This window comes from Balaenoptera acutorostrata, chromosome 11 (genome assembly GCF_949987535.1).
Source record: "Balaenoptera acutorostrata chromosome 11, mBalAcu1.1, whole genome shotgun sequence".
Classification (NCBI taxonomy): Eukaryota; Metazoa; Chordata; class Mammalia; order Artiodactyla; family Balaenopteridae; genus Balaenoptera; species Balaenoptera acutorostrata.
In genome coordinates this window covers 16236091-16248971 of record NC_080074.1, presented here as the reverse complement: position 1 = coordinate 16248971, position 12881 = coordinate 16236091, and the positions used below count along the sequence as shown (strand labels likewise).

The following is a 12881-nucleotide window of genomic DNA, read 5'->3' as shown; positions in this document are numbered from 1 at the left end:
GGACCAGAGTGGAGGCCTCTGTGCCAGGGAGGGGGCATGCATCCGGGGAGCTTACTTGAGAGACTATCAGCAGGGGGAAGCCACCTTTTGGAAAAAATTAGAGACCATTTTGTAATAATACTTCTTAATATATTACCTATTTAACACCCGGGATCTTGTTATCTTGGGCAGGGCCCAATCTCCGTACGGTCTCTTTGGGGTTTAGAATGGGTCCTGGGCTAGAATCCCACCGCCCAGGCCTGAGGCTCCACCGTGGCTGCCGTACACACAGCTGATTTGGGGATTATGAAAGGCTCCGTATGCTGTCCCTGGTCTCCTTGGCAACACCCCCTGGTGCCTTCTCCCCCGAGCTCCCAGATACCACCTACACCCTTCTCCCTCTTTCCTACCTGTTCTTCTGACTGCGGAAGGCGTGTCGTCTGTCCTAGGTAGGACAAACCCCTCACTGCTAGAACTTGGCGCCCTCCCCCTTGACCTGTGAATAGCTGGTTCTCTTCGCGTGCTTTGGGCCTAACAGCCTTCCCCTGCTGCCCCTCGGGCTCTCTCTCAAAGAGGCAGGACAGTTCCCCTCTGGCCCACTCTACAGGGGGCACCACTGTTGTCATAACCCCTTCTCCTGGCTGTCTAGGCTTCAGCCTGTCTGTCTCCCTCACAGGGGGCAGCTTCCCACCGAACCCCTCGGGGCTCCACTCTCCAACTGTCAGGGAAGACAGATGGGGAGCAGAAGAATTCCGGCATTTGCACATATAGGCTCTCTCCCTACTCGTTGCCCTTGCCACCCTTATTGACTGGCTCCTGCTCTTGTCGGGGTGGCCCTTAGCACAGCAAGGAAATCTTTGTGTTGCCTGGCCTGCAGACCGGGAGCTCGCAAAGGGAGCCCAGAGCTCCTCCCCTTCCTCCCCTCTGATTGTACTAAAAGCGGCTTATTTGCATAGCTGTCTGGGTAACGGAAAAGAATGTAAAAGAAGCAGCACTTCAGGGGCACTCCTCTTATTCCCGATTCTCTCCAGAACGGCTTCCCCTCTTCTTGTAGCTATTAACACCTGTTTTCCTGGCCCGCACAAAAGCACCTCCCCTCCCAGTTGGCTTATCTTGACTCCTTCTTCCACATTCACACCAAGCCCAATAATTTACCATTTCCTGCTTGTATATCTTCTAGGGCTTCAGTGAATGTGAACCAAAAAGAGAGATGTTCTCTGAATGATAGGCACTAATAATAACCTTTGAAGCTGTTGACTTGCTTCCTCTTCAAAAGCCTGCTTTTAGGTTGCAGTTCATAATTGAATTCAACTGTAAAATGCTATTTTTAATGATGTCATTGTGTTTTTCTTGGCAGTATTGTTCCCTTGGGTTGGTGGAGTGGGACCTATCACATCTCCTAAAATGATAAAGTGATAAAGCTCAAAACCATCCATCCATATATCTGTATCTCTTTGGACATGCTGTTCTTCCTGTACACACACACACACTCACACTCACACTTTCTCTCTCTCTCTCTCTCTATCTCCTGTATTCCCAGTGGGGTTATTCCTTCTTTTGGGTTTGACTTCCCAAAATATTGCAGATTAAGAGCACGAAGTCAGTATTTTTGGTTGAGTGACTATCAGCCTAGCTCTGGCTATGAAATCCTTTGCATTTCTCCTGTTATATGCTTCCTAGACCAAGAGTCAATCTTTCAGAATTTCACTGATTACTTCCCATCAACTTTCATTAACAGCGTCTTAAGAAATTGAACTTAAACTGTGAACATGACTGATATTGTGTATGTGCAACTTCAAGCTAATTTTAACTTTGTGGAATTTCTTTCCCCTCAACAAGTACCCGTTTAATAGCCCCACTTCCCGGATGGAGCCTTGTTTGATGAGCAGTACTCCCAGACTGCATCCTACCCCAGTCACCCCCCGATGGCCAGAGGTGCCCACAGCCAACACGTGCTACACAAGCCCGTCTGTGCATTCCACAAGGTATGGAAACTCTAGTGACATGTACACACCCCTGACCACGCGCAGGAATTCTGAGTATGAGCACATGCAACACTTTCCTGGCTTTGCTTACATCAACGGAGAGGCCTCCACAGGATGGGCTAAGTGACTGCTTTCATAGGAATCCATATTTAATATTAATAATAATTATTAATAATAATAATAAACTCAACACCCACCCCCCAGAAGAATTTTATCTCAATACATCATAACTCCTGGACTATTCCTAGGCGTCCATTTTCCTAATGAACATGAGGCTGGGATTCAGTGTGGGATGAATAAACTTTAGTTCAGAAATGGGACTCACTAAAAGTCAGTGAGGCTGGGTTCCTGTAGCCAAGCCAGACTTGACTGTTTGTATAGAGCACTATCTCGGGCAGGCCGACCTGTGCCTTTTCCCTCTGTTCCATGCCTTCACTTTATGCTGGCAACCATTCCCAGTAAATTACCTATTTTCCTGTTGACAAAAGCTCTTTAGTCTTGAAGGGTGGATACTAGAGACGGAACCTGGCTTGTGCTTTTGGATGGGCACATAATTTAACCAAGAGCATTCACCTTTCCATCTGGCTGTCATCTTACTGTACAACAGACAGCCCCCTCAGATATGTCCTAAGCATCCCTTCTTCCTGGTGGTGTCATCACTGCCTCCTGGAGCACCAGGGCTAAGTGGAGGTATCTGGAAACTCTAGATTCCCTGTTACACTCATGTCTGTCACAGTACCTGCATTGTCTTGGAATGTAAGCACTGTTTAGAGGGAAGGAAGAGGCCTGTTCTGTATGCCTTAAGTTGAGTGAGGTTTGTAGGGGACCGGTTCTTCTACATGCAAGTATTTGTCCTAAGTTTGCACAATGGCTAGTGTCAGCAAAAGGCAGGAGAGGGGTTTTTAAAGTTCTGTGAGAATGTGGATTTATGGCATTGAGTATCATACTCAGCTCTGCTTTATTAACTCTGTGAAACTGAATGGACCAAACTTTTAACTTACCAAGCACCAAGTGTGAAAATGACTTTCATGGTTCCTTCATAAGACTATAATAATTTCCGACACTTTGATAGAAAAAAAAAAATTCAAAGCTGTGCCTTTGAGCCTATACTATACTGTGTATGTGTGGAAATAAAAATGTATTGTACTTTTGGAAAATCTTTTCGTAGGCATTTTTCTGTCAGATTTGTAGCAATTTGTGAGGTTTGTTAGAGATTAACATAGGTTTTCTTTCTGTATTATAAAAAACACCAAGAAATTATGGTGGACCTATTACCCTATGGGTAAGAAATAAATGGAAACATGACATCGGATGTTTTAGCAATTGTTCTGTAAATAAAATATTTGATCACACCACTCAGTGTGATAATCATGTCTACAGCTAAAATGGAAATAGTTTTATCTGTACAGTTGTGCAAGATATGAATGGTTTCACACTCAAATAAAAAGTATTGGAATGACCTGCTTTCTTCATTTTCATTTTGCATTTGATAATGACCTATGTGTGTGTGTAATATAAATGACATTCTGAATACTTAGGGTATAAGTAGGCAAAACAAAACTAAGTGGTCTTCTGTGGTTGTGCTTATCCAGCTCCCTGTGATCTTGTCATCATTAAAATGTGGATAGGCCACACATGCAGTCCTTAAACGATGATTTAGTACCCACAGCCTGATGTAGGGAACCAGTTCTACATACAAGGATTTACCTGAAGTTTTCATGATGGCTAGCGTCAGCAAAGGGCAGGAGCCTTTCAGCTCTTGCAGGGAATATTATTCTTCAATACCAGCATCATTAAGAGGTCCCCTGGTACTTTAGTTCATTATGCTTTAATGATCACTGGTTATAAAGATATTTCAAGCACAGTGCTTTAAACGCCAATAAACTTCTGGAACAGAACAGTAACAGTACTAAATACTTAGTAAGTACCAACAAATTCTTCTCCAAAACTGCATTTTGATTCTAGGGTTGGGAAGTGAGGACACAGAGGGAAAATGATTAAATGTTTTGCCCAAATGTTAAGAGTCTAGGATCTATGAGAAATTCAGAGCCACAGATTTCCAGAAATGGCAGTAGTGACTATTTTAACTAAAAGGCATGAGAATTTGACAACTCAATTTGCATTTTGAAAGATTTATTTTTAAAGTCAAGCTCTTACTTGCTATTACATAACATACTTATACCTGAAATTTTAATTTTAGGATTAAAATTATACATTTTACATAGCATCCCCTTTAAAAAAATTAGCTGTGTTGTTCTACCAAAAGAAAGCAGATGTTGGATTTCACTCTCTGATGGTAAATTAGTTTGCTCTTTCAGCCAAGGTCCATTAGTTGGCTTTATATGAGGCAAATAAGGGAGAGGATGAATAAAATTTCATATTTAGTCACTGAAAATACGCCTAAGAATAACCAGACCTATTGCTCTCCTGCAATCCAAAGCTCATGCTCCACAAATGATTGGGTGTAGTAAGTCTGACTTTCGACCTACTAAGCACAAAAAACTAAGCAATTGCCAGATTCTCCAGCCAGGTAGCAGCAGCACAGAATAAACAACACCCGTGTACAAGTAACAACCACAAGCTCTTTAAATGCACAGATATTTAGGCAAAAAATAGTCACAATCAACAAGGGCCTGAATCCCAGAAAATAGAGTGGTTGCTCGAGGAACTCTGCAGAGGAGAGAACAAGGGCCTCCTCGTCACAGCACAGCCGAGAACCGGGAATCAGCAGCGCTGTAGGAGGAAGGAGGCAGCTTCAGATGAGGCAAGTGGCCACTGGGCGCTCTCTCCAGAGCACAAGGTCCCCATATCTTGGGAGTTTAGCGTACTGCTTATGTTCCCAATTGTTCTAAAGCTTCCACTTCAGAACACAGAGGGATCTGATTAGGAGAAGACAACAGCTGCTGTGAGCTCATGACTCAGCTGCATCTTCTCTCCCTCTGGTGGCCCCTAGCCAGCCACCAGGAAGGGAATGGGCAAGGCCGGCAGCTGGGAGCGGGGCCAGCCGCTTGTCAGAGGGTGCACAGAGGAGTCTTGGCAATAAAGGGACCCTGCCCTCTTCAGGACTGTCTCTGAAAAGGACTTGGCCAGCTTGAAGCTGGCTGAAGTCATGAACAGCAGCCAGGATGTCTCGCCCACGTCACAGGCCTGTGGCGTCCTAGGCACCCATCCTGCTGTGTCCTTGTCAGGCCTCTAGTATAGCCCAGGTCTGGAAAGAAAGGGGAGCTGTGGCCCCTCGGAGACGGCAACCCAGTTACAGACCGATCAAAAACGTCTGCCATCGAGTGAGCCCAACCTCACTGAGGAGAGGGGCCGAAATCATGGAAAGAGAACTGAAAGGGAGCCGTGGCTTCACCACCATGTGACCTTGGAGGGGTCACCTCCCCACTGGACCTCGAGCGGACCTGCTCTATGACTGTGACATCCTGAATTATAGTCTGTGTGCTGATGGACCAGGGCGGGCAGATCTGGGTGAGGAGGGTGGACAGCTTAGGGAAAACAAAGAACAGACTGGCAGCTGGGCAGTGATTCAGGAAGGCAGCAATGAGAGAGAAGGCGACGGCTCCACCAGCTGGTGCTAAAGAAACGGGCTGCGGTTCATGCCCAGGAGCTGAGTCCCATATACCTGCACCACCGTCACCAGGCAACACCCCTTCCTTGTATCCAACCCCACCCTCTCTTACACGACTCCCCTGGGGATGGCAGTCTCCTGCTATTTCCCCCTCCCTCCAGACTTGTCCTGAATATTTGCTTTAAAGTGACATCAATCAAAATGTCTGAAGTGAATCTGGAGAAGGAAAGAGCAAAAACAAACAGGCTGTTTGTCCCAGCTTCTCATACCCCTTAAAGGCAGAATCGAAAGATTTTTTTAAAAAATCCTGGGAAGGGGCTAGTCTCCCTTTATTACAGGGGAAAGAGTGTGGGGAGGGGCAGCTGTAGATATCTTGAGGCTCAGAGTTCAGACTTAGTCAAGAGTCTGAAGTATGCACATCATCATCATAGGAAGCTTAAAAGAAAAAAGGTGGACGTACTTACTGGCTTCAAAGTGAGGTAGAAATGAGATTAAATCTTGGTTCCACCAGAGATGTTACAGAAGGGACATTCCTGCTCTAAGTAGGCCTGGACTTCAGCGGTTCTCAACCCTGGCTGCCCATCAGAGTTACTCTGTCAACTTTATAAAAATACTGATAGGTAGGACCCACCCACAGTCAATACTTGACCTGGAATGTGATGGGCAATCAGTAGTCTTTTAAGCTCCCCAGATGATTCTAATATGCAGCCAGGGTTGACAAACACCACCCCTTCCACCTTGAAGTTCTAAGATCCAGGGACTGCTCTTCCCTGAATAGGCACCCCAAGTTTCTTTTGTGCGGAGTGGCAGATGCCAGTCATCCACACTGTTCACAGTTTCCCCCCAGCTGACAAACCTTTCCCTGACTATACTGTTTTGTTTGTCCTTCAGCCCAGCCCACCTCCCTACCACTCTGCCGCCTGCCCTCCTAACCTGGCCCTTCTCTGCTTCAGTTCCTTGGCAGCCTCCCAAGCTAAGCCAGCCCTTGTGGTTTCCTCTTCTTCCGAGGAGGTCAGAACCTTTTGTGCTTCATCAGCCTCCTCCCTGAAGCTCTTCCCCCATTCCTCCTCCTGCACCTCGACCACCCCCCACTCCAGCCTTCTCACCCCCATATTTTGCTGCTACTGGTGTAGGTGGGACGGAAGACGTAGGCCCAAGAGTTGAGAAAAGAGCTGTTGCTAGGAAAAGAGTGTGGGTGAAGAGAGAGGGTGGGCGGGAGAAATAGGGCTCCCCAGTTTTATTCCTCCGTTTGTCATCATAAATGCCTCCAGAGCTAAAACCAGTTGTTTAAGAACTATTATGAAAAATAACAAGGTCTGACCGAGACAGCAGGGGTGAGAGCATCAGCCTCAGAAGCAGCTGCAGTGCTGATCCTTGATATTTAAAATAGTCTCCTGATAGAAGGGAAAGCCACTGAGAGAAGTTCAGAAGAGTGAATTCTCAAAGTAACTGCCAAACGATGCCCCCACCAGAGATGGAATCCGAAATGTCTTGGCCCGGGCTACACCTCTCGGAGACAAACTGCAAAATGTCTTCTTAAGAACTGAAATGTAGTTAAGACAGAAGGACAAGCTTTAAATGAGACACGCTTTCCTCATCTCACACTGAGTGACATATGGTCCATTCCTGAAACAGCTCTGCCTCACTCCATAGAGGTTCCCGTTTCTGGGGGTCTGCTGCGTGCCAGGTCCATCAGAGGCGTCATCTCCACTTCTCAAAACCTCCTTGAGAAATGTCAGTAGTATAATCATTTCTCTTTACAGGTGGAGAGACAGAGGCTCTGAGCAGGTTAGTGCCCTGCCGGAGTCATACACAGTAAATGGCAGAGCTGGGATGTGGAAACTACGTTGCCCCACTCCCAGAGCCTGTGCTCTTTTGCTATAGCGCCCTGCCTTCTTCCTCCTTCCTACTTTTGTTTCCACCCCACCCCCATTCCTCTCTCCTAAGCGGCTTTGCAGTTTTTAAATCAACCTTGACCGTGGTAAGAGAACCTGCTGGGGTTGAAGAGAGTTTCAGAAGTTCTGGGAAAGTTTTGTGTGTTAAATGAAGGCAGATTGTAAGCTGCACCTGAGGTGGCATCCACTCACTGTAAGTAAACAGCAGACCAGCTTTCCCTCCATCACTTCCCAGGGTACGTACAAACCAATACGTTATCAAGGACCAAGACTTGGTCATTCTATAGAGAAACAGGAACAAAAGAAAATAATAATGTAAAAAAAAACACCAGGTCACAGGAGGATTTTTATTACTAGGTCAAAAAAAAAGCTCTGCAGGGGAGGTGCAATGAGCCAAGTATTCACTAGAATGAAGTCACTGGAGGGGGTGGAGGGGGGCGCTGGCTCCCTCTTGCTGTTCAGGTCACTACCCTTTGACAGCAGTGGCCTCTGACCTCGACAACCTTACAATTCTGTTTTGACTGACCCTGAAACCCATGAAAGTCAGATGCAGGCACTGCCCAAAAGTTGAGATAAAGCTGACTAATATGGGAAAAGCTCCCGGTATGTGCCCCCAGCTGAAAGGAGCTGGCAGTTCTTTGGCGGGAGATGCAATTTATTCTGTCCTCCTCCTTTCAGGGAAATGCTAATCCTTCATAGGCAACTGGAGGGGAAGACTAAAATGTGTTGATGATGAATGACAATAATCCTTTGTCCACTGCCACCTCCTCCTAGGGTTGAACCTTAAGAGTTTAGTCAAATGTTGGTAAGTAAATTAATGCTTTACTGCATACAGAGCTAAAAAGGAAGTGACGGGAAGAAGGGCTGTGAGAATATATTTCCTCTGACATGTGAATCTCAAAAGCTTAATTGCAAAGACATTGATATGGGGTATGTGTGTGTAGTGTTTTAGGCTCCTTATTTACATACACACGTATATGACAGTCACTATCCCCAAATTGTCTTATGTCAAAGCATGTCAGTGCTAAAGACATTAACTTCAAGGTTTAAAGATCAAAGCAGTGTGTTGGAATTACTTTTCTGTTGTTAAAAACAACATCAGCAACAACACAACTCAAGCATTTGTGCATCGATAGGAATAACATGACCTTTGTCCCCACATCTTCCAACATCATTGTGAGGGGGGTTGCATTTTGTATTCCAGTTCAGCTAACATTTGAGTGGCTACTCCATGCCAGGTCTGCCGTGCTGGCCACTCTGACAGCCACCTCCTTTAACCCTAAAGACGTCCTGCAAAGTAGATATGATTGTGTTCATCACAGTTGAGAAAAATCAATGCTCAAAGAGGGCAAGTAGAGTCCTTTGGCTTTCAAGTCTTCCTCTGAGATACAAAAAAACTGGTTGCCAGAAGGGTTTTAAGGAATTTGACAAATGATGGGCTTCTGAGACTCACACAGTGAGTTTGGACTAAAAACCAGGTTTTCTAATTCCCAGTCCAACTTCTTTCGCCACATTACAGCATTGCCACCCAAAGCGCTGGGTTTTCCCAAGAGGTGTTTGGATGGGATTCCAAGCCAGCGAGATGCAAATAGGTCTGACCCACATTCCAGCTCTTGGATAAATAAAAACTCCTGAAGGGCAGCGCCCATTTTGTGTGCTTAATTTGAGAGCCCCACTGTGGATAGTCAATCAGTATTGAACAACTATAGGTACATTTGCCAAGGACTAACAGCATGGGCTCAATTTTAGCAATTAGAATACTGGGAATACTATGGAGGAACCTCATAAAGGTGCTGAAAGCCTGGATCAAGTAGTCATAAATTTCTAAGAGTTTAAAATAAAAACCTCTGAAGTCATCTAATTAAACTCTAATTTTATAAATAAGATCCTGAGAAATTAAAATAACGTGCACAAGGGTTTGACACCAGTTGGCAACAGACCCTTTTCTGTCTCCCAGTTCTATTTGTGTCGTATGGTATTGTGAGATAGTTTTCAGGAATGTAACATGTTGTAAGCTCAAGTTGGATAGGCTGGTTATAGAGTCAAAAGTGATAATGAAATGTCTCTCAGATTTAATTTTTCCTTATCCCACTGACCAATTGACCTCTAAGGAGTCTCCCTTGCTGGCTTTCAAATTCAACCAAGTTGGTTATCATTTCTCAACAAGTGTTTCATTGGTTTTGGCCTCCTGAACTTCTCTCCTGGCATTTCCCCCTGTCTGCTAGCCCTCTAAGCGCTCTGTACCATTCTCTATATAGTTCTCCTCCAAGAAGGCTTCTCTGATTACTCTTCTTCCATCAATGTTTATCTTACTTTGATTTGCATAATACTTACATTTAATTTGTTCCTACCTGTCAGTAGAAACGATTTGCTGATTGCCTGGATGTTTTTTATATCCCCGAAGAACAGGATCAATTGATTCTACTGTTTTTCTTTTTTATGGTACGTAAGACAATGCTGTGCTCCAATGAGCACCAAATATTTGTTAAAGGTACAAATCATGTTAATTAACTTTGCTACAAAAGGGAGACTTCATTCTTGATAGAAAGTGAAATTAAGATAACTTTTACCTTGCTATATTTTTCTGATTTCTCAAAGACTAATTAGTGAGTCACGTGCACCTAAGTTTGGTAGTCTAGCAAAAAATTATAGTTTAGTGGTTGATATTCTACCAGAATATTAGTCCAGTGGTTCTCAACCCTGGCTGTTCATTCGAATCAACCGGGAAGCTTTTAAAACTACCAATACCCAGGCCTCACCACAGATCAACTGAATCAGAATCCTTGCAGGTATGCCCAAGCAATGATTTGCATGTATCATACTGATATTCTGATTTGCACACATTGATATGTACAACCTCACTCTCATTAACAGATTTGTCTAAAGAATGAGCATGTTCAAATGTGGTTTTGTTGTTGTCCTTAGAATCACAAAATTTTAGAACTGAGAGAGAACCAAGATTCTATCTGGATCAGTCCCTTTATTTTACAGCTGAGGACACCATGGCTTAAGAGAGATTGAGAGAGTAGCCTCACATAGTGGCACAGTGGTTGTTGAGTGACAGTTTGTATCTTGAATTAGCGAAATTCTCTGAACTCCAGTTCTGGAGCTGTAGCGACTAGACCAAGCTATTTAGTTTTTTAATTTCTGCTTTCTTCTAAAGAAAATGTATAAAAAGTATTACATGTGAAAGATTTGGATTCTAAAAGCTGTTAGCACCAGGTGCTCCTTTAAGACCCTCAATTTGGCACATTCCAACTAGTCCATTGTCACGGCAGAGGAAATGCCACCGCAGGATATATCAAAGTCGAAAATAAATGACTGGTAACTATTTTCAGGGTTTTTCATTGGCCCTGACCTATAAATTCATAACATTTTATGCTATCAGAGCCCAGAGTGTTTCTAGCCCTTAACTATACCACTTATTAGCATACTTATTGCTTATGAGCAAGCTAATCAACACACTGAACTTCCCTTTTCTTTATAAAAAGGAAGATAGCGCCTGTCCTACTGACCTTGCATTTTTCAGCTATTACAAGGATTAAATCAGATGATCTACGTGGAGATATTCTGAGAACAGTAAAGCACTATTCATATATATGTACAGAATTATATTACTACATCTCAGAGCAGTGACTTTTGAATAAATATTTGTTGCTTTGATTACCCAGGCTCTAAATCCTAATTCCTTGGCACCAAGCCACACAAGAATCAACAGGAACTGGAGTTACCGCTGGACCAGAGACTCTAGTCACTGAAAGTATCACATAACTAAATATTCAGGGAGGTGAAGTGATGTAGTGACCCAGGATTTAGCTAGTCTAGGCTCTAGTCCCGGAGTCTGCTTTTAACTATTGATTTTGGACAAGTCATTTAATTTTTCTGGGACCAGAGTCTCGTCAGTGGTCAAAGGATGACTTGAATTAGAGTCAAAGATCCTTTTGATTTATAAAATCAGAATATTGGTGCTTAATTAAGATTTACTAAAGTGCAATTTCCCAAGCCATTAATTCATGTGGTTTCACATTTTTAAAATCTCTTTTTAGAAGTACAGGGTTGGAGCCTAAAAACATAGCCTGTTTCTGGTAAACAGGCATTTCAAACACATGTGTATAAGACCCTCTTTAAAAGAAACGTCTCTACTCAGATACTTTATGCTTGTTAGTATCCTGCGCAGGAGCCCTTGCTCCAAAAATAAATGTATGGTTACCCAAAAAGCACGTAGTACAGTACTGGACAGAGAGTAAGCACCCGAATATTTTACATTACAGCTCTCAGTGTGAGTCCCAGTTGGTGTAATTTAACTAATCTGAGCTTGATTTCCTATATGTAAATGGGAACAATACCTTCCTCAATGATCCATTGAGACGGTGTATATTAAAATGTTTTGTAAATGATTAAAAAAAATAACTGGAAGATATTACTATTACCTAAGGAATACAGCTTACTATACCGTGACCTTTCCATGAAGGTGCTTTGTAAAGAGATAGATTAAAATCTTTCTGACTTTATTATGGACACAGCACTTACCCCAATACCTGGCTCAACAAATATGCTCAATAAAGGTTTGCTGTATGAAAAGTCTAATCCACAGAAAGACCAAAAAGCTCCATGAGCTCAGAATGCATACTTGTTTTTATTTCTAAGTTCTCAGAGCCTAGCACAATGTATGACACATAGAAAAAACTCAATAATTATTAGATGAATAAATTTTGCCCCCTCTAATTCCTCTTCAGCACAGCTCAAGAGGGAGAGGCAAGCAGGGCTGGCATGAAAGATGATTCTGGTAAAGGCTGCTTGGAATGGAAAACTGAAAGTTGCTTGGAGAATTCATCCACTCTCTAGCAAATAGCTTGGGAGAGCAGAAAGAGCATAGATAGGTTCCGAGTTCAAATTCAGTTTCCAAATTCTGCAACCTCGGTAAATTAATCTATTAGCCTCTCCAATACTCAGTTTCCTCATCTTAAAATGAGAATAGTACCTCATTTTAAGCACTAAAATGGAAGCTCCACAACAGCAGGGACTTCATTTTGAGTCCACTGTAAACATACAGAATAGTATTGAACGGTATTGAACAGTGCCTGGCACAGCATAGATGCTCAAATATTTGTTGACTTAATTTGTGAGAAATTGACTGAGATAACACAAGTAAAGTATGTAACAGAATGCATGTAGCGAACACTGAGCAAATGTGAGCCTCCATCATCATCACCATCACTACCATTACTAGTATATCCGTATTATCACATTTACCGGCGGTTGTAGAGCAGCTGCCTTTGGGGAAAGACGCTGATACATAATCTCGAATTCCCCATTTACTGGCTATGTGACTTAGGACAAATTACTTAACCTATTCGGGTTCCTACGGTTCCACAAAAATCTCAAGTGTAGTGAGAAATCACCTAACTCTGAGTCTGCAGACCCGGCGACACGCGATACAAGCCGGCTATT

The 12881-nt window shown here is 43.5% G+C and overlaps 1 protein-coding gene across 3 annotated transcripts in view; it reads left to right on the top strand.

The window, feature by feature from the left end:
- Positions 1-3336, top strand: part of RFX4 (regulatory factor X4) — a 167041-nt gene extending 163705 nt beyond the window's left edge. For all 3 annotated transcript variants that reach the window (XM_007165734.2, XM_007165733.2, XM_057556340.1), the window contains exon 18: positions 1819-3336. In XM_007165734.2, the coding sequence (XP_007165796.1) occupies positions 1819-2091 (273 nt within the window). In that variant the 3' untranslated portion in view covers positions 2092-3336. The remainder of the gene's footprint in view (positions 1-1818) is intronic.
- The last annotated feature ends 9545 nt before the right edge of the window (positions 3337-12881 follow it).